This window comes from Sminthopsis crassicaudata, chromosome 3 (assembly GCF_048593235.1).
Source record: "Sminthopsis crassicaudata isolate SCR6 chromosome 3, ASM4859323v1, whole genome shotgun sequence".
In the NCBI taxonomy this organism is placed as follows: Eukaryota; Metazoa; Chordata; class Mammalia; order Dasyuromorphia; family Dasyuridae; genus Sminthopsis; species Sminthopsis crassicaudata.
The window spans coordinates 434,028,917-434,056,782 of record NC_133619.1 but is presented as its reverse complement, the minus strand read 5'-3'; the positions used below and the strand labels follow the sequence as shown (position 1 = coordinate 434,056,782).

General features: G+C 33.8%; 1 protein-coding gene across 1 annotated transcript in view; it reads right to left on the bottom strand.

Annotated features, from left to right (window-relative positions):
* Positions 1-27,866, bottom strand: part of PDE11A (phosphodiesterase 11A) — a 474,543-nt gene that overhangs the window by 41,127 nt on the left and 405,550 nt on the right. The window contains exons 16-19 of the mRNA XM_074303019.1: positions 26,487-26,564; positions 22,004-22,067; positions 9,012-9,086; positions 5,423-5,506 (exon numbers count right to left, since the gene is read on the bottom strand). Coding sequence (XP_074159120.1) covers positions 5,423-5,506; positions 9,012-9,086; positions 22,004-22,067; positions 26,487-26,564 — 301 coding nt within the window. The remainder of the gene's footprint in view (positions 1-5,422; positions 5,507-9,011; positions 9,087-22,003; positions 22,068-26,486; positions 26,565-27,866) is intronic.

Genomic DNA, 27,866 nt, shown 5'->3' with positions numbered 1-27,866 from the left:
TGACTGGAAATAAATCGTCTATTCTCTTTTGTAAATTCTGTAGCTTTTCCATTATGAAGCTCTTTATGGGGGAGAGAGTGAATTTTAAATTCCTGTCATAGAAAGTCATTCTGCAGTTCACTTATTTATTTGATTTAAAAATCTATACTGGAGAAACAAACCATTCGAGGAGCATTTTGCTTTTATTGTTGATGATAAAGGACCTTTTCTGTGTTATCCTGGGAAATCCTTCTGTAATGGCAACTGGTCTCCTCCTTGCACTTGATAGTTTTCAAATCCAAGGCTTTTTGTTTTTGCTTTTTACACATACTCATTATTGCTTTTTATCCTTCTACACTCTTCTCTATAAGTGTTTATTACCATTTATAATGATGATGCATACATGTATAAATTATTTTTCTAGCTGAAAGTTGAAAGAAAATCAAAGGTTATTCTATCCTTAGAATTGAGAGGCCAGTCTGCTGTAAGGATCCCATGGCATTTTTAATGAGACAAAATCTCCGAGCTTTTTTCTTCTCAATATAGAAGGAGCTTTGTGCTGGCCAGCCTCTGCCTAGAGACATCCTTAAACATCCTCTATAAGGAAAAGCTTTTCAGAAATTAAAATATTTTTGGATACAGTTGAAATGAGTTTCCATATTTTGAACTAGATTTTTCAAACTTTTGTAAAATAGATTTCCAATGCCTCTGTGCATCACTGAAGCCCTAAGTACACTGAGGTTTAAGTTGGGAAGGGAAATACAACAACAATAACAGCAAAGTTTGATAATCCAAAGAGGAGCTCAGTGTGATACTGTGACATCAGGTTTTCTGTTTATCCCTAAGGCTGCTATTGCAATGACTTCAAGGTTTGATGGTGCTTTTTCTTTCTTTTTTTGTTTTTTGTTTTTTTGGTTTTTTTTGTTAAAGATGCTGAGCAGCAGGCTAATGGATACACAGCAGGATGTAAAGACAGCAGAAAGCAAGGGAATCATATGTGAGTCTATTCCTCAGAGATATCCTGCTAGGATTGAGCTAACTAACCAGAGTTTCAGCCGTCTTCTCCTGGGGAACATGCTAGGATGTTTCCTTGCCCACTTAGGCTTCTTGTACTCATTTGGATTAAAATACTCTCACAGATAAATCATGATTCTTACATGATATGACCCTTTTCTTTCTCTAGAAAAATACTTTGAAAGAATAATATGGGAAAAGCTCAGCTATTTTCATATAGCAAATGCTACATACGTGTATGCCTCCTTAGTGTAGGAGTTTAAGGAGGCTGAATTTTTTATGTGCCCCCTAGGTTGTTGAGGGGGATTAGGCTCTATGGAGCTCTATTGTTATTATGAACTCAATCAAATATACCTATAAGTCTTTTTAAAAAATTTTGTTTTAGATACTTTTTCCCAAGAAACTTCTAAGTCAGCTACCAAGATTACCAGATGGCTCATTCCTTCAAGTAATCTCTTATAAAACTAATTTATTTTGATTTGATTCTCTGTTAGAATTACAGGTTAATGGAAGACTGCTGTTAAGAGATTGAAATTGTGTTATAGGAATGGGGGCTAGACAGCCTAGCTGGTTCAATGGGTAGAGCACCAGGCCTGGAGTCATGGAATTTTAGTTATTTTTCAATTGTGCCTGACCCTTCATGACTCCACTGGGGCTTTCCTTGGAGACGGGGTGTTTTGTCATTTCCTTCTTTAGCTTATTTCACAGTTGAAGAACTGAGGCAAACAGGGCTAAATGTCTTGCCCAGGGTCACACAGCTAGGAAGTGTTAAGTGTCCGAGGTCAAATTTGAACTCAGGTCCTCCTGACTTCAGGGCTGGTGCTCTATCCACTGTGCCACCTAGCTGCCCCTAAACCATCTTTTGATAACTACATTCTTTTAATTGAAAAAATATTGAATTTAGAAAATTCTGCAAACTGTAGAACAGCAGTCTTTGAAGAATTAAAAACTATGGCTATTCACAAGGCAATGGACAGGTGAATGGTAAGTCATATCAAGCAATAACATATTACAAATGAACAAATGCATAAGATATACAATGTAAAGAATGCTATCAGAGAAATGTATAACTAATGGGGTAAAAGGGCTAGTCATGTGGTAAGAGGGAGGAATAATCAGTAAACAATCCATATATTCCATAGAAGGCCCCCAGCAGGTTGGATAGACTTCCCCATGTAAGGTTTATAGAAGGATGTTAACAAGATTTGCATGGGATGATATGACATTGACCATAAGATAATCCTAAATTGCTAATAGAGCTGAGAGAGTCTAGCTATTACTAGCTCAGCTCACTCAGGTCCCTTCATCATAGTCTATTTGTTTTTGTTGATCCCAAATTAGATCAGTGACTATGTATCTGGATAGGTATCAAAATCAATGAGAAGCAATCATGGGAAGGTTAAAATTTTCATCCTACGTTAAGATATATTGATAGATTAAAAAAAATCAGAACCTTCCTAACAAGCATTACATATTGTGCATTAAACAACATCATCAACAAAATTCCACACTTGGGCTTAGTGTTTTAAATAGAAGGAAGGAAAATTTCAGTGAAAATGTGATTTGTGGAAGACCTATTGATTGAAGACTGAGGCCATGAACCTGGTGCCAAATCAACCAGGTGGACATTTGATTTCTTTTATTTTGTACCTCTTATATTTTTAACCTTTTGCATTTTAATTTGTCCAAAAATAAAACAAAAATCATAACTGCCTCATGTGGAAATTAAAACATATATATGCAGAATAGTAGCAGAATTGCATTTGTATGTCCAAGAACCTGGTTATTTGAGACTTAGGTTCAAGAATTTTAGATAGAATTTCATCTTCCTGAATTCAAATCTGGTCTCAGATACTTACTGATAGTATGATCCTGGCCAAGTCACTTAACCCTGTTTGACTCAGTTTCCTCATCTGTAAAATGAGCTGGAGAAGGAAATGACAAATCACTCCAGTACCTTTGCCCAGCAAACTCCAAATAGGGCTATGAAGAGTCAGATACCTTTAAAATAACTGAATAACAACAAAAATATTTTTTACCTGAAGCTCTCAAAATATTTAAAAGTAAAAAATGAGCCAAAAGATCTGTGTCACTCCATTGAAAAGATCAATTGATTTGACATTGACAAATACCTAAAGACCATTTATTAGAATTTAAGGAAAAATAATGTACTGATTCCTGTTTAGCAAGTCTGGGTGCCAAGCTAATATTCTTAACAGCTTCCCAAATCCAACTAGGGAGATAGATCAAATAGTCAGGCTTCTAAGTATATCAATCAATCAATCAACATGCAATTATTATGTGTAGAAGGGCATGTTTACATTGGTTCTCATGAACCCCCGTCTTAACTGAATAGAAGTTTCTTCAGGACAAGGAATCATATCATTTTTGTCTTTATAGCTCCAACATCTGACACATAATAGACAGTAGTAGTTTGCTGACGTGAATTGGGTCGTCTCTATCTTGAGGATGTTATGTGACTTACTTGCATCTGAATCTGAGCACTCAGAATAAGAAAAAGGCAGCTCTTAAAGAACATCTCATTGGACTGGCTCCTTTCTAGGGACTTAGATGTGTGATGTCATTGAGATATAAAACTTCTAAGCAAAGAAACTCCTTTTACCAACCCTTATGGATAGCCGGTCTACAACTGATACTGTCTGAGAGTTGCCTAGAACTTTGAGAAACTAAGGACTTTCCCAGGATCTAAGCCACAATATGTCATAGATAGAACTTGAATATGTCACAGATAGGTTTGACTGAGCCAGATCATCATCTTCATGCTTCTTCTCATTATTATTGACCTTTGTCAAGGAAGTAGCTGAAGTTGAATAAGTAAACACAATTAAATACAAATGCTCTGATACTGACCAAATGGCTACATGTTTTGGAGTCATAGTGTCAGAAATATTTTTTAATAACTAAAATATCAGAAATAAAAGCAGATATTACTAGTGACTGATTATTTTAATTCCAAAACTTCTTCTGTCCAATGCTTCAATTTTTAAAAGGAATAAAGATACTCTCCTCTCTTTATATTTAGACTAATATCTATTTTAAATTCCCTTTCAACTTTGCACTTCAGATTTCATTTTATTACTGATTCAATGGATAATTTAAAACTCAAAGAATGGAATATGCATTATTATTTATAGCCATTAGAGAAATGAAATTTTCATCTTCATGACAGCTCTTTTTCCAGGTTAATGTGAAAAAGCTAAGCATATCTCAGAAGTACTAAAAATGAAATGGTAGATAAGACTTGGGCATAATGGCGGCAAAGTCCTTAAAAAAAACAGTGGGTTTTTTTTTTTTTTTTAATAGAAGTTACATAGAGTGAGAAACTAAATAGATTTTGTTCTCTTTATATGGGCTTTTCAAACTGAAGTGAAAATGAGACCCAATCTGATTCATACTAAGTAGGGGGTAAAGAACAGACCGGGTTTTCCTTTCCCAAACAAATAAATAGAAATAAAAGCAAACAGTCAATATACACTGAACTGTCACTGCTAATATAAAAGAATCTTCTTTTCTCCCAACTAAACTAGATTTCCAAAGTGGTACTTGAGTGGAAGAGTTCGCTAGTATCTTTACTTCACCTAGGGGGATGTCTTTGATTCAAACTTCTGTTTTTAAACATACCATGTTAAAAATGCAGTTGTCATATGTAGCTTGGTTACATTGATAATAATTATAAGAACAATAATATTAAATAGTGTTTATGAAAGCACCAAGTGCTTTGCAAAGCACTTTACAAGTATCTCATTAGAGTCTCAAAATAACTTTATGAGACACACTAGGTGCTTATATGCTATTACCCCTATTTTATAGGAAGCTGAAGCTCATAGAGTTTGAATGACTTGCTCAAAGAAACATGGATAATAATAATGGTAAACCACTCCACTATTTTTGTCAAGGAAGCCCCAAATGGGGTCATGGAGAGGCACACAAGTGAAAACAAATAACCAGACAGTAATAACAACAAAAAGTAGTCTGCCCTCTGAAAATCAACGAAGTGAAGAGATGCCATATTTGAACCATCGTTGTGTTTAATATGTATTTCTTCAGAGGTAGAGATTTGAATTCAGGTCTTCCTGACTCCAAATCCAGTCCAGAATTTGTTTCAGGAATTCATAAAATCACAGAACACAAATCCATTACTTTATATAACCCTTTTCTCTAAAAACCTATTTTGCAGAAGAGGCAATTGAGGCTTTCAGAGAGTTTACTGCCCAAGGCTATATATACATATGGCTAACATGCTCCTTCTCCTATTGGATGTTCAGTATTCTGAGAAAAGACAGCAAATCAAGTTTAAAGCACTACCAAAACACCCTGAAAGGTTTTAATATCTAAGCTTTCAAGGCTTATTCTGCTTTTTCTTTCCTAAGTGAGACTGGGGTCTCACTCACTCACAAGTAAAAATTACCTGATACAGAGGCATGCAGATGCTATCAATCCATTCCAGTTGTAACCGAGGCAGTTCATCTTTTCGGTTTCGATCAAAAATAGCCTGCAATGGGGGAGGGAAGAGGAAAAAATCACAAACACACTTTATTATACATGGGTATTTCATACATGCTTCATCTAATATTTTATAGTTATGATCCAAGTTTTAGAGACAGAATACTTCACAGATTAAACTGATCTTCATATTCATACACACACATCTTATTCCTTTATCTAAGATGAAAAATAAATGACTTTCACTTGTTTTTATGAGATTTATAAGTTAAATTTCTTTTGAGTTTTATAGCATGTAATTGCTTGGGACAAAATTATTTACAAATATGGAAATTACTTCTAAATTCAAGTCAATAGGAAGTGGATACCATTTTAAAGGGAGGACATAGATTTTAGTGCCACGAAAATAGAGCAGATTTTCATTTTCAGTATGAGGTGGAATAGAGTAGAATGGGATAGTTTAAAGCCCTAAGAAGATGCTTTGTTTGAAATTAATAAAATTGAAATTTGTCTACTTCATGGGTAGTTCTTAATTTATCAGTTGTAATTGTTATAAATATCTTATTTTGTATTTTTAGATGGTCTTCTTTCTTCACAGAATTTCTGAATTTCCATCTTTGGAATCAGGCTCTTTAGAATTTTCAGCTCTCTAGAAACTTCTACATAAATGAAAAGGATTGTGGAGAGACTAGATATTACTAATTTGAAGAAACTAATGTAAACTTTTCTGCCTCTAGATAGAATAAAGAAAACCTGTGTTTACTCAATGATTTCATTACTGATACTATTTTAACTTTCTCTAAATACTCTGGTAGCTCCTACTGAACTTGCTAAGCTTCACTGCTTTGAACATAAGTAATTTATTATTTGATCAGTTTTATTAACACTCTGTCCTCCCAGTATACCACTCTGATTTCTCTGTACCATGCCACCCATCTTTGGATTGTATCCATAAACTTAAAAAAAGTCTTACTTTGCTCAATCTGAGAGATTCTTTCTGTTCAGACCATACTTGAACATAATATAATTAACAGTGTTTCGTTGTTTTCCTCTTTTCTCCAATTTTGTTGGGTTTGAAGAAAGGAAGAGTCATCTTTCTGAATTCAAATCTTATTTCAGACACTTGTTAGTTATGTGACCACAAGCAAATTACTTACCTCTGTTTGCCTCAGTTCCCTCATCTGTAAAATGAGCTAGAGAAGAAAATGGCAGACTCCAGTAACTTTGCTAAGAAAACCCCAAATGGGGATCAGAAAAAGTAGGATATGCTTGAACAATAAAGTAAAAAACTCCATAATTATATTGGTAATCCCTTAAATATATTAGTCTCAATCTCCTCAGATCCCATGGTTTACTTCTCCACTCCAGCCAATCATAGGAATATTCTATATCCTGGATCTCAGTATTACTCATAAAGGTTCTACTTCCATGATAAAAAACCTTACATTTGTCTGACTATAACTTCCTATTATTTCATCCTCTCTGCCTCATTCCTTCTAAACCCATTCTTTATCAAAAACTAAAGTTCTTCTACATCTCAACATTTTCACAAGTTTTGCCATCACTCTTTTCCCTTGATCTCCACACACTTTTTCCTCTCAATACTTTTTTTTTCAGATTCCCCATTTCAATCAATGATACCATCATTCTTTCAGTCTCTCATATCGTTACTTCAATGATATTCTCAATTTCTCATTCTCTCTCATCTGCCCAGGACCAAATTAGTTAGGTTAAAAAACTATCATCCCTAGTTCCTCAGCCAGCTAAGTGACACAGTCCCAGGCTGGGGATTGGGAAGAACTGATTTCAAATCCAGCCCCAGACATTTATTGTGTGATCTTAGAAAAATCATTTAATCTGTTTGCCTCAGTTTCCTCTTTTGTAAAACGGAGATAATAATGCACCCACTTCCCACATTTGTTGTCAGGATCAAATGAGATAAAAATTGTAAAAGCTTTACATGATGCCCGACCCATAAAAGTACTATTTAAATGTTGGCTATTGCTGTGAATTTATTCAGCAACTGCCACTCATGAAGATCTGATATATGTCAGGGGAAGCCATACCTACATTAGGAAACCCTGGCTCTTTTGAGTTATTCTTCTAACCTGACAAGAAAAAATGAAGATAAAAGTTGGTAATTTTTTGCATCCCTTCCTGGCTTCCTATCATGGAAGACTTTGGTCAATCAGCTTCATTGTAAGGGTCAGCTTTCTCTTTGTGGGACACTTTGTGAGGAAAGAGTCTCATTTAGACTTTGGTCAAATTAATTACATTCATGCCTTTTGGAAAATCCCTTTACCTGAGACTACAGACAAAGGCTCCTTAGCCCTGCTTCTTTGTGGCATCTGACCCTCCAACGCTGGCAATTTACTCATATTTTTCTCATTTAATTAAATGACCTGTGGTATTGCTGCATTGTAAACCCTTCAGTTCCTGCCTGAGAAGCAGTTTTTAAAAGGAAAAAAAATACCTTCAGATACTGTGTGCTGAAGCCACTTGGGTCATGCATTGCCTTTAGACATAAACGCTGAGCACTCTAGTCCAAGAGCTTTATTTCGGTAATCAAACTCAGTCACACTGCCTGAGGCCTCTCCTAGAACCCCCCCCCCCCACTCCACTGCCCTCCTTTTTTACTTTTCTTATGAACTTGTCACATTCTGCCTTCTTTAATAATATTGAATTTCTCTCCCTTACTCTATTGCTGTGAGTACTTATAGAACAAAGACTTGGTTTCACTAATTTTTTGTATCTTCCCCTACCCCACTCCCCCAAACAAAAAGGATCTAAATTTGTTTTGCCATAGAAAAAGGCTATTTAATGATTATTTATTGGATTTGAATTCTTTCTTAAAGTTACTATGGTCCCTTCAAGAAAGTAGCCCTTTTTTTTTCCTGATAGGAAAATAAAATAGTTTTGTGACTGCTTTAGAAAGTAAAAGTAACATTACTCATGCATATATCTGGTAAATAAAAAACTATTAAAAAAAGAAAGAAAGAAAGAAAGAAAGAAAGAAAGTAAAAGTAACACGTCCATATGTAGAAGTCTATTTGTATATAGGTGGACTTTAAAAGTCAATAAATTCACCAATAAGCATTTATTAAGGACCTACTGGGTGCTTAATAATAGTTAAATGGGTCATGGTGCATAAAGCATTGGACCTAGAGTCAGGAAGATGCGTCTTCCTGAGTTCAAATTTCACCTCAGACACTTATTAGTGTTGAGCAAGTCACTTAATCCTGTTTGTCTCAGTTTCCTCAACTGTTAAAATGAGCTTGAGATGGAATAGCAAATCATTCCAGTATTTTTGTCCAGAAAACCTGATGGCAACACTCCAGGCTTTCGGGGGATTAGGCTGATGTTTGTTGATAAACTCCTCTTGTTTCCTCAATTCAGAACTTGGCAGAATTGTCCTTTGGCATCCATGTTTAAGTTTAGATTCTCAAATTTTCAATCCTGTTTATCCCCATTTTTTCATCCTTTTGTTTTCAGTTATTTGATAGTTGAGAAATCCATTTTCTAGTTTACTTTAACGAAAATAAGAATAAACTTACTGAAGGGGTGAGTTTGAGTTCAGCTCTTTCTCTGTCTCCTTGTTCAAAGAACTCACTGGTTACCAGTTCAGCTACCTGAAAAACATCAGCATTTAAATTCTTTTTTGGTAGGCATTTTTAGTGAACAATAGAAATCAACCCTGACAACAAAAGCTAAAGCTTATAACATCTATTTTCTCAAAGTAGAAAAGCATGGTAACCTCTTATGTTTATTACAGAATACATCAATGACAATGCTTTTATTGTTTTTAGCCATACAAAACATTTTTAAAGTGCTTCCCCTATGCAGTTATATAGAGAGACTTTATCTCCAAAGTCTTGCTTCCATGCTGGGTTGAATATCATACATAGCATGGTGTAGAATATCTTCTGATAGAGAAATCAATCAAATAACAATTTAGGTAAGCCATTATTATTTTCATGTAGCCTTTTTACCTAATGGATCATCTATAGCATACTTACATCTTTGATTGGCTTCCTTCTGCTTTATCCCATGTGATTTTTCCCAGATTTATTTTTAACATACTGAGGCAATGATAACTACAGAATTATAATAGGAAACGATAAAGAATTAACATCTACTTTGTGGGGTAGGTGTATTATATAGCAATCTTTTATAATACAATATTATCATTTTGGGGGGAACATGATTTTAGATGTAGTTTGTCCAATTTCATATATGAGGCATTTTAATGCCAGACTGATGTTATCCAGAAGTTCAATTCGCTACCTCCCAGACCACATAAACACATTCCAAAGTTGAATAATCATGACTTCTTTGGATTATCTACTCTTTGGAATTTTGCATAACAGTGATTTCTTTCCATGAATAAGGATGAGTTGATTAGAAAGAGACATTTCTTCATCCAGCCCTATGTATGGTTTCTAGGAAATTTTGGTATGATTTTTGCCAGGCAAGTAAGGTAGCATTTCCTTTCAAGAATGTGGTTGAAGACTTGTGATTAAAAATTCTGATGTGACTGAACAAAAATAAGAAAAACAAGAAGCACCACTGTGCATAGGGAAAAGCAGAAAAAGATCTCAATCTTGCCAAGTTAAATCAAGAAAAGACTCCAGACTTCAAGAGAAGCAGTAAAACAGTCCTGAAGTCCACATTCCTGTTTCTGCCTTGCTCACTTAAGCCTATAGTTTTGAAACTTTAAATGACATACTAATTAGGTCTAGCAAAGTGAAAGGAACAGTAAATTCTGAGAATTAAGACAATCAATACACCTTTCACTTAGGTGAAATACACTTTTCCTCAGTCATAAAATATTACTATAATTAAAAAAAACCCAACTCTGCAAACCAGAAAGCAAACTGAAAATGGCAAGTGTTCTGCCATTTACAAAAGCATTCTCTTGCCTAAACAGGAGCTCAAATTATATTAGGAATTAGGTAGCCAGACAGGTCAGATAACAATATTTCTAACAGGGAAAATTTGAATCAAACTACGACATAAAATCATTTGGACTTTACATGGGCAGCTAGATCGTGCAGTGGATAGAGCATCAGCCCTGAAGTCAGGAGAATATGAATTCAAATGTGCTCTCAAACACTTAACACTTCTTAGCTGTGTGACCCTGGGCAAGTCATTTAACCCCAATTGCCTCAGCAAAAAAAAAAAAAAAAAAAAGAAGAAAAGAAAAGAAAAGAAAAGAAAAGAAAACAACAACAAAAAGCATGTGGATCTTCCCTTCCACCTTTGTATCTCTTCCCTTAATTTCTGGTTCTGAATGTGTATCCTATTATATCTTTTCTTTCTAATTAATTTTTTTCTAATTAACAATGTTCTGTCCTTTCTACCTCTTATCCATTTCCCTGAGGGAAAAAAATGCTTCACACACATACACATATATGAATATATATGTATATCAAAGGTTTCATTTATATATGTGTATGTATGTGTAGATACATACATATATGTGTATATGTATAGATATACACAAACATATACATATCTATCTGAAACAAAACAAATTTCTGCATTAGTTAAATCTAAAATGTGTGTCATACTTTAATCATACTTTATATCTGTTTCCTCCCTATCTTCATTTATGCCATTGGTTCTCATTTCATCCTATCCTGGATCTTTCTGCCCAGCAGGAATAAGGTTTCCAGGCAAGAATGAGAGCCTTAAGTGCTTTGTTCTCAAACTCAAGATTCCTCTGGTTGCTCTTTGATTGTGTTTCTTAACACAACATAAATTAGATGTGTTCATCAGGCCTCACAGAGATAGGAGTTCTATATAGATCGGTAGCCCCTAGAAATCAGTGGAATGAAAAAAATACCTGTTCTTGTTCTTTAGAGGGCTCCTGAGGATCTTCCCAGCACTTCTCTTACAGCTCAACTGGCACCACTATTTTGTTTTGTACTTAAAAACCCAATCAGGGATATTAAGTGACTCCTGATTGAATTTTTTATTAAAGAAAGAAATTTAGATGCTAATCAGGTCTCCGGGGATCACTGGGGAAACCCACATGCTGTAGTTATACTTGTATGGGAAGAAGGGTGGAAAGAACCCAAGAAAATTCTTTTGGGAAGGGAAAAAAAGAAGCATAATGGTATTAAACATACTTCAGGAATGTACTTTCAAAAAGTAAATTCTACTTATATATAAAAATTATTGCCTAACCTGTTTAAGATAAACATCATTTAAAATATCTGTAACAATGTAATTCAGAGGGAAAACATGCACAAACCAAAAAGTTTTGGGTTTGGAGGCATGATAGCTTAAATAGATAAAGATTAGTTTGTTGAGAGCCTGATCTTTTGTTTGCTAGTACCTGATATAATTTACATATTTATGTAATCACAGGGTCAAAGGAGATAGTAAAATCATAGGGTGAAAGGAGATAGTAATTATAAACTGCTTATCCTACTATCTGGACCATAGTAATTGTTCTCTGATGCTGTTGTCATTCAGTCATGTCCAACTATTCATGATCTTATGGACCATTGCATGGTAGGCCTTTCTGCCCTCCACTATCTTCCTGAAATCAATCCAAGATCATGTTCATTGCTTCCATGACATTATCTATCCATCCCATCCCTTTCTTTTGCTTTCCCAACATCAGGGTCTTTTCCAATGAGTCCTGTCTTTTTATCATGTGGCCTAGTATTTAAATGTCAACTTCAGACCTTTCACAGTTTGAATTAATGTCTTTAAATATTGACTGATTTGATTTCTTTTCTGTCCAAAGGAGATTCAAAAGTCTTCTCCAGTACCACAGTTTCAAGTGTTAGTTCTGCAGTGCTCAGCTTTCTTTACACTCCAACTCCCACAGATACATTACTACTAGAAAAACCCTAGCATTGACCACACAGATCTTTGTCTCTCTTATTTTTGGTAAGTTACTACTACATTATATTAGTTGTCTAATATTGAGACATTCAATCTCTGTTTGCCTAATTTTATTCATTGTGAAATTGAGATAATAGGGTGTTAGGATTCCGGGCTAGCTCCCTGAAGGGCTCAGAATCAGCCAGAGTTAGGATAAGCAAAAGTCTTTGCCCCACATTGGACATCAAATTGTGATGTTCTGTTGTCTCTAAAAGATTCAAAGTCTTGAATCTTTTCCTGTCAGAATGTCTCCAGCCAGCTTCAGTCTCTAGCTCCCTCTGAATCCAAAACCTCCAGCCAGCACAAAGATACACATGGGAATGAATCAGAGTTTGCCTCCAAGAGTGTGGGATTGAGGGTTTCCCAGAATTCAATCCTAGATGTGAATCTCCTGGAAGTCCATAATCAGGCTTTTCCTTTAGACTTGTAAATCTGCTGGATTTGCCAATCCACTGAATCCTGCCTCTGAATCTCCTTGAGCTTCCCTGGAATCCTCCCCTTGACTCACTCCAGACTGACTTCCCCACTCAATGTTGGCTCCTTATACCCTCCCAGAGAATGGGGTTGTGGGTACTCCATGAGCTTGTGGGAACTACTTAAAGAACCAATGATCAAGCTCCTTTAAAGGTGTAAACTCCTTTAAAGGTATAAACTAAGAAGCACATTACCTTGTCTCAAGTTCTGGACCATAACATCTGCAAGAATCCTAACATCAGGGCATCAGGGCACAGTTGATGTAAGGATCAAATTGAAAGAATGATTCTAAAGTGCTTTATATAGTACCTGGCATATAGTTGAGGCTATATTCATGCTAGCTATTGTTGTCACTATTTACTTGTCACTGTTGTTGTTATTGGTACTTGGTCTCTGTTTTGAAAGCTTTTTATTCCTCATAATTTAGAAATTACTATAATTTTGTATGACAACATCTATTAAAACATTACTCTCAAAGTTTTATGGATCAAGATTATTTCTGGGCAGTTTCAGGAAATAGTTCCATCTATGATAATACTCTCTCTGATTATAGAAGGGTTAGTTGTTGGGTTCTCCAGCAAACTTTAAAGTCTATATTTGCAGTTTGGAAATTTCTGTTAGTCTATGCAAGACAGTGAGCTTCTGCTATCTATAGTCAGCAGGTCAGGTTCTACTATGTATTCAGGAAGTGATTTTTTTTTTCTTTTGCATCTTGCTGTGATGTACTGCACAATTTCTACTGTTCCTTTTTTTTAAATTACATTATCTACAAAGATCATTAAACTCAGGCTTCTTTTTTTTTTTTTTTTTGTAATTTCTGGTGGAGAATTGCCATCACTGACCATTCCTTTCCTATGAACAAATTTGCATGACTTGGACATTTTTACCTACTGATAGAGGGATTTGTGATTCCATTCCTAGATCCCATAGGCTCCATCCAGAGTTAAACCATCATCAGATCTCTTTGACAAATCCCATGACATATACCAATTGTTGACCTTTACTATTACTTAGTGATAGCTACTTATTCTCAAAGAATTCTTATGTTTCTAATCTATTTCTCAAGTGTTCTGAAAACATTTATCATTTCCCTTCTTCCTTTCTGAGGACATGTTAATTTTCTATAAATGCCACAGAATGATGAATATTGGATTTTGTGAATATTGTAAAAATATTTACTAAGATACTTTTCAAATATGTCATAGTACATCTTATAGTTCCAAACATGTATGTTATTAAAGTTCTAATTACTTTAAACACTAGTAAGTTTCCTAATGTTTTCAACCACAACTTTCTTCTTGAGCTTAATTCTTAAATGTTTTGTCCCTAGGAGAACAAAAATTGCTTGAATCTGCTGGTCTAGTCTGAGTTCTGGATCCAAATCATTAGCGTCTTTCTTTCTTTTTTCTTTTTATTACTTTTTCTAGTAAATTTATCTTTTTATTGTACACATTGCTTTATGAATTATGTTGTGAGAGAAAAATAAGAAAAAAGGGAAAAATATGGGAGAGATTTTTTAAAAAAGAAAGAAGAAATGAACATAAGGTGTTGATTTACATTCAGTCTCCTTAATTTTTAGATGAAGTTTTCTGTCCAAAGTCTTTACAGGATTGTTTTGGATCACTGAACCACTGAGAAGAACCAAATCTTTCCTAGTTGATCATCTCACATTCTTGCTGTTATTGTGTACAATATATTCTTGATTCTACTTGTTTTGCTCAGTATCAGTTCATGTAAATCTTCCCAGGCCTTTCTATAATCAGCTTGTTCATCATTTTTATAGAGCAATAATATTTGATTATCTTTATATACCACAACCTGCTCAGCTATTCCCCAATTGATAGACATCTACACATTTTCCAATTTTTTGCTACCACAAAAAGAGCTGCTACAAAAATTTTTGCACATGTGGGTCCTTTTCCTTTCTTTATGATTTCCTGGGGATACAGAGTATCTATCTTACGTTACTCTACATTAAAAACTTTACACTTATTGAATCCAAATGACATTTTGATATTTTCAGAGATTACTTGTACATCAAGTGATTAATAAGATGTTTGATTTAACTCTTTTACCTTAGAAGTGGTAACCACATCTATTTAGTAGAGACAACTAGTTTATTTTTTTTTATTATACATGTTAAAATATATGTTAAATCCAATATATGTAAACATATTTATATTATTTTCTTGCTGCACAAGAAAAATCAGTTCAAAAAGGAAAGTAAATGAAGCAAGAAAACAAAATGCAACAATAAAACAATAAACAACAACAAAAAAGAGTGAAAATGTTATGTTGTGATCCATATTCAGTCCCCACAGTCTTCTCTCTAGGTGTAGATGGTTCTTTTCATCACAAGATCACTGGAACTGCAATCTCATTGTTGGAAAGAGTCACATTCATCAGAATTGATTGTCCCCTTTGCCTTCTTTAAGATTTCTTTGGGATATAAGCCCATGGATCAAAGGACATGCACAGTTTGATAATTTTTTGGGCATAGTTCCAACTTGTTCTCCAGAATGATTGAATCCGTTCACAGTTCCACCAACAATGTATCAGTGTCCCAGTTTTCCCACATATCCTCCAACATTCATCATTATCTTTTCCTGTCATTTTATCCAATCCAAGAGGTTTATAGTGAGATCTCAGAATTAGAGACAACTAGTTTAAAACTAAAAAGAACCACAATGAGATTAAGCTTTCTTTCTCAAGTGCTATCTTTTATATGAATTGTTTTTTACCTTATTATGTTGATGGCATGTTGTAATTGGAGAATAATTTTTCACATAGATATAAACATTTTAGGGCTCTTATAATACTTGTATCTATTTTATATATTTTCAATAAATGTACAATTTATGAGGATGGACCTGAGTCAAAGACTTGATAATAATTAATAAAAAGCTTGGCTATGTTTGGCACCTGATTCAATAATTGTTGTTCACTCATTTTTAGCTGGGTATGACTCTTCATGATCCCATTTGTGGTTTTCTTGGTAAAGATTTTGCAATGGTTCACCATTTCCTTCTACAGCTCATTTTTACAAATGAAGAAGCGGAGGCAGTGTTAAGTGACTTGCTTAGAGTCATGGAGCTAATTAATGTCTGATGATATAATTGAACTCAGGTCTTTCTAATTCTAGGCAGTACTTTATCTCCTACACTATTTCATTATGAAATTGATAAGTTAATCTTTCTACTCCTGGGACTTGGGGCATCACTTTTTTGATCTTTGGCAAATATGTTATTTTCTTGTATTTCTGGATTTGTTTAGTGATAACAAGTTGTGAATGCTTTATATAAACTATGAACAAATAATTGGCCAATATTTGTAGATGTCAGTACTATTATTATACATTTTGGTTACAGAAGTAAGATGTTTCTTATTAAAAATGGAATCAAATTTACCTCTGAAAAGAAGCTGACACAGTATTTTGCTAGTAATTCATGTGATGCTGTGAAATATTTGAGCCAGTTATTATGAATATTATCTAGTTTTGAAACATTCCAGTTTTGCTGAAAAGCTTGAGTTTCAATTACTTTCCTTAATGTGGCTATTCTATTATACATTCTGTTAACATTGCATAAGCCTTCCATTTCAGTAAGTAAATAAATATTTAGTAAGTATCTATTATGTCCCAGTGCTAAATACTGGAAATAGAAATACACACAAAAAATTCCTGCCTGCAAGGAGCTTATAATTTAATGGAAGAAGACAACAAAAGAAACTGAAAAGTGTGGAAGTGAGGAGAGAAGAACAGGGAGGCATGAACACAGAGGAAGATACCCAGCACTGCAAATATGAAGAAGTTCAAAAGCAATGTGGCTGGTGGATATTGGGAAGAAGACTGAGTAGAGCCCCTTCCCTAGATGGAGTCTCTGGAGCCTATGTGCTTATTATAAAGTCAGAGGATCCAATCAATGGACAGAGGATACTAATATAAAGACCAAAGCTGATTCAAAGTTACATTTTTATTATATTAGGTTTCCTGTAGCCCTTTTGTTATCACATCATATGATGTTGAAGGTACCACTGACAAAATAAAACAACAACAATAAAAACCCATTGTGAAGCTCTTGCTCACAACTGATAAGATTGTTTTTCAATGGTACAGGGCATATAATGACCAAATAATTTCCACTCCTTTTCAGAGGTTCTCTCTCTTTGTTTTTTTTTTTTTTTTTGGTTCCTTATCTCTGTTTAAATTATCATTAAAAAATTACACTTGCTTATTTTGTTGTTTGTACTGCTTTGATTACTTTGTATCTCTTTAACTTTTTGACTTTTTCTCTCAATTGTTAATTTAAAAAATCAGAATTTTTTGATATACTTTTGGTTTCCAGAGTCCATTCTTCATATTTCTTTTTTGATGATTTTAATTTAGTGACATGTAATTCGATTTTTTTCTTTTTACTGTACATACCAATTAGCTATCAATGTAATTTCAAAATGCCATTCTATAGGTCTTAAACATTTTTGGTCAAGTTATTTCTTCCATAAAGATGTTTGACACCTTTCTTTAAGGGTATTTTTTGGTAGTACTTCTTTTCATTTTATGATTCTTACCAGAGAAACACTCTTGCATACACTATTACATATTAATAATGAACATTTTTATGTTTTTTGTATAATATTGTGTGAAGATGGTGAAAACAAATTCCAGCTTTTAAAAAAATTTCTCTGTTTTAGTATAGTTATTCCACCTGTTGGAATCATGTCAAATTTTTTAAAAAGACTTTTTGATATTCTAGTTTAAGTATCTCCATCTACTCTTCAAAATTACTTGAAACTTCAGTGTCATTTGTTTTATTATGTAGCCTTCTAGAGTTTGCATTAAAATTTTTTCTAATTCATTTTATATTTTTCAACTTTTTCCTTTTCAGATTAAAAAAATTCCCCAATCTCAGCTCTTATTTTATCCAATCCGGGTTTAGGAAAGAGAATATTTCCAATAACTCCCTTCCATCAATTCTGTACTATATTGCTGAAGGTACCATTGACCAGAAATAAAACAAAACAAAAAACCTTGTCTATGACTGGTAAGATCAATTTCTAATTTTGTTATGAAATAGCACTAGCACATAATGAAAACTTTCATATTATTTTGTCCATTTCATGGGCACTTGGGATTTTTCTACTTAAAGTGGCAAGCATCATTTTTACAGGCAGGATATTGTTATTTCTGATTGGTTCCAGTCTCTTGCCTTGTTGTGACACTTGAATGGAAAGAACCACTACTCAATCCTTCCATTGTCCTCAATGTCTATCATCATGATTGTTTTGAATAGGGCCAGCCTTTATCTCTTTGATGCTCTATATGTATCTTTGATTTTTAGGAATATATAAAACACATTTACCAATGAGAAATTAGATCCCTCATTATATTACAATTCATCAGTGTTTCAAGTTTCTTAAAATTATTATTATCGTCATCTCCTATTTATTATTATTGTCCTCATTCTTTTCATCTTAGACTAAATGGGGTTAAGATAAAAATTGTCCATGGAGAAGTCACCATCCTACTATTATTCCTTTATGTTTGATGTTTGGCAAACTATTGCATGGGTGGGATAAAATAATTGCCTTTTGTAACTAAATAGTAGCATTGCAATATCAGCTCAGATTTCATAAGCACAGTGAAAGCATCTTTGTAGGCAGAACAAAATGAATATGAGAAACAAAAGGAATCATGTATACTATTTTATTCACATATGTTTTTGATTTATTCTATTATTTCTCTATGTTTTAGGAACTTTTTGTTACATATAGTCTGAAGCTTATGATTTATTCAATATGACATCCATTAAAAATAGCATTTCCAAAATTTTAAAGTTCAGTGTTATATCTTGGTGATTGTGAGTAACAGTTTGTCTATGGTAATCCTCTGTTTCTAGTACTTACTTATTTGGTGAATTCTTAAGGATATTTTTGGGTTTGTATTCGTAGCATATAAAGTTTCTATCATTTTTTTGCAAAACCTATTTTGGTCAATATGTCTAGCCTCCTTAATTATGAACTTTTTGTAATTTCTGATAGCAATAATGTGATCTTATGTTACTTTCACAATCCCTCCATTTATGTAAACAAATCTGTATTAACCTTTTTTAAGTGCTTCTTTGTTAGATGAATTATGTAAATATTGCTAATATTGATCATGATGGATTATTAGATTCCACTCTTGAATTTCAGCCTTTTCATAAGCTGTATCCAGAGAGAAACTAAGACAAGTTATATTTGATAAATCCAATGTTCTGTACATAGTGTCAACCTTTATTACCATTCCATAAAGTAGTATATTTCAGAAGTATTTCTATAAGTTTTTAATTGAGATAATTTATCAATTCCTTTCTTCCTTTTTGTGATGAAGGAATGCTAAGCTTTTTATAGCTGCCTTGCAGTGAGGAATCCTGTGTTTGATTAATTTTGAATAGGTTTGTGTTTAAATATTTTCTAAATTTATATATCATTCATTTTACTATACCAAAAATATATTTTAAGGCTGGCATTGCTAAAATGTGAAATACTCTCTGTTTTCTTATTCTTATTATTCTTTATCATCAGATTCCATCTTGTATTATAATTAGACTGTCTTTGGCTCAATAATACCCTTTATTTCACTCTTTCTCTCCTACATTTTGTCTTTGTTTTATTCAAAGTGCCTTTTGCTAGACTGAAGCTGAATCCCAGAAGCAAAATCATTTCCAATGCAATCATGTGGTAGGAATAGCCTTTTCCCTCTACACTACTCATCTATGCAACTCTCTTTTCCTTCAAACAAAAATCCGTAGCAATCTGGAAAAGGGTAAAAAGAAGATGGAATCAAGAATCTCATTTCCTTAAGAGCTTTGCCTATCACCAGAAACTGGAAACTACGTGGATGCCCATCAATTGGAGATTGGCTGAATAAACTGTGGTATGTGAATATTATGAAATATTATTGTTCTGTAAGAAATGACCAACAGGATGATTTCAGAAAGGCCTGGAGAGACTTACAAGAACTGATGCTGAGTGAAATGAACAGGACCAGGAGATCATTATACACTTCAACAACAATACTATATGATGATCAATTCTGATGGACATGGACTTCTTCAACAAGGAGATGAACCAAATCAGTTCCAATAGAGCAGTAATGAACTGAACCAGCTACACCCAGCAAAAGAACTCTAGGAGATGATTATGAACCACTACATAGAATTCCCAATTCCTCTAATTTTGTCTGCTTGCGTTTTGGATTTCCTTCACAGGCTAATTGTACACTATTTCAAAGTCCGATTCTTTTTGTTCAACAAAACAACTGTTTGGACATGTATACATATATTGTATTTAATTTATACTCTAACATATTTAACATGTATTGGTCAACCTTCCAACTGGGGAGGAGGAAGGAAGAGAAAAATTAGAATAAAAGGTTTAGCAATTGTCAGTGTTGTGAAATTACCCATGAATATATCTGGCAAATAAAAACTATTAAAATATTAAAAAAAAAAAAAAAAAAAAAAAGAGCTTTGCCTATCAATTGGCCTTTTTTTTTTTTTTGGTCAGACTAAAATCTCAACCTACTCATCATCTGCAAAATGGGTACAAGAATGTCTACCTTGCACACAGAGTTGTAATGGAGAATAAATGACTTTGAATATAAATATATATATAAAACATATATGTAAGTATAACTTTGAAGAACTGCCCACATAATTTGCAGCATTTACCTATAAGACTATTTTATGGAGAACTCACACAAGGCCAAGTGCTTATAGGGAGGTCAGAAGAAACGATATAAAAATACTCAAGATTTCTCTGAAGAACTGTGAAACTGATTTTGAGACATAGAGACATTGGCACAGGACTGGCCAGCATAGCATGCCTGTATCAAAGAAAGCACTGCGCTCTATGAGCAAGGTAGAATTGCAGTAGCTTAAACTAAATGTCAGATATGTGAATTTAGAGACATCCTCACTGCAAATGTTCATATGCCCCCTTTTTGTGTCACAACTGTGGTTGAGCTCTCCAAGCTCATATCAGTCTGATCAGGCACAATTGGACATATTGAACCTTTACCCTGACATAGTGATGTTATTTGGTCTTTTTTGAGCATGAAGAACAATAATCAACGTGTATATAGTGTTTTGCAAACCTTAAGTGCTAGATAAAATTATTTATTATTATGACTGTGATAGACTTTCAATTTGGAAACTCCTCTCACTAACCCAACCAATAATTTTTTCTAGTATATCGTTTTCAATTGCCACTGGGTATTTACAAATCATGTGACCTGTCCATGGTCAAACAACAAGAGGCAAGACTTGAAATCATATTTTCCTGAATATAATGCTCTTTTCATTATGCTAGGTTATACACTACTTAATCCACCTTAAATATGTCAGACTAAAGTTAAGGAAGAAATACAAAAATATTAAAATAAGCATAACTTGTTCAAAAAACCATTTTTGCATTTTAAAAATTTCTTTTAAAATGTATCATACCTTAAAGTGACTTACTGCCTTTGAATGTAAATGAGAGGATATTAGATCAAGGATTATTTTTGAATGTCATTAAACCCATATGAGTTATTGAATATTAAAGAAATATTAATTGCTACAGAAGATGAACTAGTAAAGTACCTCAAAATTGAGATATACCTGAAGAACAGAACAGAAATTTAAAAAATTAAAATTTTAAAGCTAACATGTACGTGGCACATAATAGAGTAATTCCCAATTTTTTTTTTTTTTTTTGATTAAATTAGAATATTTTAGCCCTAATGGGGTTTTTCCTTAATGGAAAAAAATAGCACAGCTGCCTTACTACACATTTTAGACATTAAATAAAAATTGGATAATTTAAGGATCTTATGATTAAAATAAATGTCAACTTGGGGGTATCTCTTTAAGGTCTATCAAATAAAAGTCAAAAATGCTATTTTAATTCACTACATAAAATCTCCTATGTTGCCTAAATATTGTTCAATAGTACTAAGCTAAGAAAAAGATTATGTAGCGATCTGTGCCTCACAGAAATTTCCTGCTATTTTTTTTTTTTTTTTTTTTTTTTAATGTGCACTATGTTAATACTGATGTAAATTGACTGCTGTTTTGGTCCCTTGTAAGTCAGGGCTCTGGGAATATTGTCCCACCAATACCTCCTTTGCTCAGCTTGGCCATTAATCATGACTTGCCTGTCTAGAGATCTCCCACGGTTTGGTCACAGCTCCAAGGTCACAGGCTGTCATTAGCATTGATCTGCAAAACAGAGCCAAACAAAACAGGCTGAATAATCTTTTGTTGCATTTCTAAATACACCCTTCCCAGATACATAAATAAGTAAAATAGAAAAGAAAAAAAGAGGCCACTTTGTTCCTTTTTTTCTCTCAATAAGAGGCAGCATCATTTACTGTCTTCCATATTCTGCAGTACTTCCATCATACCAACCTAGGCAGACAAAGCTATTACACATCGAGTGACAGCCATTTTGTTTTGCTTACAGCAGCTCAAAACGGACTAAAGACTACTTCCCCTACAATTGCAGAAACTAACATTTATTTTTAAAATAATTTATGAATTAAAATTTATGGTGGCTTTTTGTTGTTTTACAATAGACAAAGAAGCTAGGCATGTACTACTACATTTATAAATGATGAATCTATTTGCTGGCTTATGGGATGATGGGACTCTGGGAGAAAAAACAGAAAACAAAACAAACAACATACTGAATTGGCAGCTAAAAAAAGCACAAAAAGAATCCCCTTCCCTACTTTTGGCCTCATCTGGTATATAAAGCTAAGATTTACAATAAGAATCTCATTTTTTCACTATAGTTTATGACTTGGCTATGACCATATTTTGTAAACATTAAGAAAAGGAAAAACATCCTTCTATAAAAATCTTCTTAATGGACCAGTCAACAATGCCATTCTTCTTTTCAAAAATTTTCAATAGCTCCCCATTGCCTGCTGATCAAAGTATAATAAAATCCTGCTGCAGGTTATCTGGATCTTCTCAATTTGGCTACTATCTATCTTTTTCAGTTATATCACACTATTTCTTTATTCACATATTCTGTGTTTTAACCTTATGAGGTTATTCTCTATTGCCATCTAATCTCTATTGCTCCTTTGTCCTGAATAATTTATCTCCTCTATCTCTGTTTTTTTGCCGTGTTGCCCTTTTTTTAAGCTCAGGTGATATACCAAGGTATATACTGGTAAATGTTTAACTGGTTCTACTTTTAAAATGTAGAGACATCCTTTACTTAATATGCATTATTAACACGTTTCCCATCACTTCTTAAATCTATAAAACAATAAATCAAATGCTGATTATATAATTTGCTGATTTCTGAGGTATAACTGCTCATACTAAAACTTTAACAATTAGACCTTACAAGACATTTTGATCTGATTCCAGTATTCCCTGCATTACAATCCATATTATCTCCTGTCCTTGGAGATAATCTTATCATCTAAGAGTGATATTATCTTTGCCTGTGGTCTAGTGGAACTATACGTGGGTCTTGCTACTCACAACCCACAAGACCTTGGACAAGCCATTTATTCTCTTTTAATCTCAGTTTCTCCATCTATAAAGTGAGAAACTTGGATCAGTTGATGAAAAAAGAATACTATGCTAATTGCTTTATAAATACTATCTCATTTGATCAGACGATCTTTGAGGTCCTTTTTAGTACTAAGTAGATGATCTTAAGATCCTTAGATTTCTTTCAAAATATTCCTGAAACTTTTTTTGTGGTCAAACCAATTAAACTAAACTACCTTATAATCACAAAGCTCAGCATAATAAAACAAATTCTGTTTTCTATCATTGGTATTTGTGTACATTTCTACCATTTCACTATTAAATTATGAGATTTTTGAAAGCACATGTTCATGTTTGTAATCCTAGAATCTAGCACAATTCCTTGCACATAGTACTTAATAGATGTTTATTGAATTGAATAGAAATCAATTATTTATTGTTCAGTCATTTCAGTCAAGTCTGACACTATATGACCCATTTGGGTTTTTATTGGCAGAAATGCAAGAGTGGTTTGCTCTTTCTGTCTCTGAGGAAACTGAAGCAAACAGGGTAAAATAATTTGCCCAGGGTCACAAAACTGTAACTGTCTGAGGTCAAATTTGAACTTAGAAAGAGGAGTCTTCCTGACACCAGGCCCAATGCCACCTAGGTGCCAGAATATATCAGTTGAATAATTTAGAAAGCATCCATTAAAGCACTTAATGTTCTATCATGGCAGAGATGGACCAAGTAGAGTTGGTCATGAGTTTGTCCCTGGAACTAATATCCCAATAGCACATACTCCTTAATGCCTTGTGGTGGACCAATGGCTATCTAACCAACCTATTCTAATTCAACCCTATGCTACTGTGCCCAAGATTCTGGGGCTGTCACCTCCACGAGGGTCCACCAGGGTCATGAAGAATGCCTGGGATTAGTCTAGGATCAGTAAGGATAATATATGCCTTTTAGCTACATTCATAAAACAGGTGATACATTATCACTGTTAACAACCAATGAACAAATTGATTATTTAATAGAATTTACTAAAAGTACAGCACTACATTAGGATCTATAGGAGATATAAAATGGGAACACATGGTCCTACTTATATAGAACATGTCATTTAATTGTGAATTTAAGACACAAATATGAAAACAGAATAAATAATGTAAGGAAGTAAGTGAATATTAAATGAGTGGAAAGATAGTGCTATATGGGTTGGGATAATCAAAGCAGGAGTGATCACTCAGGTAAAGAGGGATTAAAGAGGAAAGTTGAATTGGGTCTCAAACAATGAATAGGATTCAAATGGTCAGAGAAAAGGGATAAGGGTATTCCAGGAAAAAGAGTAGTAAGAGAAAAGGTAGAGAGGAAGGAAAACAAAAGATGACTTGGGAACAGTGGCTAGAATATTTTGACTGGGGCAGGAAAGGGTGTGGTGCAGGGCAATAGGAAAATTATTGGGGGCTTTACTGTGTGGGACAGACTGAATATTGCTGGGTAGGACACTAATATAATGAAAACAGTCCATTCACCACCAACATAGTCTTATGTTATTTTCTTTCCTTTATATTTAAGGCTCTATCTTCTGTCTGAAGAATTTGTTTCCTATTACTATAATTGTTAAATTTAACCACTCTATAGCTTAGACTTTTCCCCCCCTTATCTCTTTATTTTATTTTTAAGTAGCTTTTTATTTTTCAAAATACATGCAAAGATAGTTTTCAATATTCACCTTTGCAAAACTTTGTATTCTAAATTTTTATCCCTCTTTCCTTCCCTCCTTTTTCTCCCCTCCCCTAGATAGCAAGCAATCCAATAGAGAATAAACATGTGCAATTCTTCTAAATATATTTCCATATTCTTCCTGCTGCACAAGAAAAATCAGATCAAAAGGGAAAAAACGCACAAGAAAGAAAAAAACAAACAAACAAGCAAACAAATAATAATAACAACAACAACAAAGGTGAAAATACTATGATTTGATCCACATTCAGCCTCCATAATTCTTTCTTTGGATGCTATGCTTTGATATACATTCAGTCTCCATAGTTCTCTCCCTAGATGTAGATAGCACTTTCCATTAGGCAATTCTATTGGAATTGCCTTGAATCATCTCATTGTTGAAAAGAGCCAAGTAAGTCTTTCTGAATGAAATTTTTTGGAGCTTTTTTTTTTTTTTTTTTTCCTGGGGATGCCTCTACCCTGTAATCTGATCCTCCAATGGGTGCAATCTTGCTTGGAACCATCATTTTAAAGAACTGACCAGGCTATCCACAATCATTTCTCGTCCTGCTCTATTCTTTTTCATTCCCATATCTCTCCACTTCCTTTCCTTCCCCCAACAGTCCAGCTTCCTTTTATCTTCTGCATTCCCCATTAGAATTAACTTTCTAAGTTCAAAAAATGTCTTTCAAATTTTTTTTTGTAGGCTTATGTTTGTATTCTTAGTGCCTAGCATATGTATTGCTTCATCTATCTCAGGGAGGTTGAGTAAATTTCCCATGCTTATATGTATACATACATGTATGTATATATAGAAAGCAAGATTTGAACAAAGGCCCTTCCATAGTAAAGTGCTCTATCATATCACATCTATAAATCAGTATCTTTGAGGGTAGACACTGGGAGGGTGATTTGTCCTTGATTAGCTAGGTATTATGTATCAGAGTCAAAGTCTTGCTTATTCTGAGGCTGGGATCTTGCATCAATTATACCATGCTATCTCTTTCCCTCATCTTGTCCAAGCCCCTCATTCTACAGATGGAGAAACTGAGGCTCAAAGGAGCAAGGTCACACAGATAGAAAGTAGCAAGTCACATCATTCCCAATCCAGCTATTTTTCCACTGAACCATGCTTAATGACAGTATCACTCTTAGATGATCAGAGAGTCAAATGTCAGAAAAAGTATTATGTGTGTCTGCAGCAGCCAGCTCAAACTGACTCATGAAAGTCAGTTGTTAAATTTTTAGTGTGAGTATTATTGTCTTTATTCCAATATGAGTGAGCAGAACCTATGCCCATTTCAAATACAAAACTTGCTTATATAAAATTATTCTTATGTTTCTAGGTGACATTTTTTAGAAAGACATGAGTAAGTTTCTAAATAATAATGAAATAAATGAACAATAATATTTTCTTACCGAAATATATCACGCTGGGTTTTGACATTCCAGTTGTAATCCCCTTTACTGACAAGTTCAAAGAATTCAGTTCTCCTCCTGAAAGAAAATCATATAATCAAAAATCCTAGAATGAATTTTTTCAGCCTGTGGGGTTACATAAACACATTTACTGGGAGAATATAAGAGCCCTGAACCTCATACATTAATATTGGAAAACATGAAGCTAATGCTCTGTCAAGATGAATAATTTTTAAAAAAATATTGATGCTTCAAGAAAGCAACAAGCATTTCTGAATATATTCATAAGAGAGGTGATTACATACATCTAAAGTAGGAAACAATGAAGTATTGCACTTATCATGACACTGATAAGATTGTTAATATCCATCCAAATTCAAGAGAAGGGACCAGGGGGACAATGAAAAAGAATGGTAATTTCAGAAGAATTTTATATCACCTTAATGTAGGACCTAATCACATTTAGGATATAAAAGATACTCTGTGGGAGTAAATTCAGGGTAAAATAATTTTTCAAGTTAGCAAAGAAGTATATCATATTCTGTAAGATGTAACCTGCTATATAATGGTCCCTAATGTTTTGCCTCCTAAGCACTTTCCTTTCTATTTTCTGAAATGATATTTTAGATACCTTAATACCTCTTTTTTGGGAGTTATCATGTCATAGAGGATAGAATGAAGGTCTTGAAAATCAGAAAGACCTAGATTTAAGTTCATTCTTTGACATATTCAATATGTTCGACCATGGACAAGTCATTCAACCTCTCAATGACCTCAGACAATAGCCTCTTCATCACTCAAAGTTATAGTTGAATAGTGCATTTTATATTGGTAGAGTGAGTTTTCAAATTGGGAATTCTCCCAAATAAATTAAATCATAGTTCTGTCCAAAATAACAGCAGCTCAACCCTCACATTATTTATGGCAGAAATGAAGTCACAGTTTTTGTTATGAACTTATTGTTGCCAAATTTCAATTTGGAGAACATAGCATATGTTCTAATTTAGGGAGAGGAAGAAAGTTTAAATAATAACTATATAAATAGTATATAGTCTCAAAGTTCTGAGAATTGGTTTGATTGATTACCACACAGACAAATTTTCTGTTATTAAGTCAGACTAAATGATTTGATAGTAGTAGTGGTGGTGATGGGGGGGGTGGTAGTAGTAGTAGTACTAAGGCAAGAAATACAATGGATAAAGCACTAGACTTAGAGTAAAAATGATCCAAGTTGAAATTTGGTTTCATATGCTACCTGTATGGCTCTGGATAATCCACTTAACTCTTTCCTGCTTCAGTTTCCTCATCTATAAAATGGAAGAGTAAAAACATCTACCTTCCAGCATTGTTATGAAGGTAAAATGAGATATTTATAGAGTG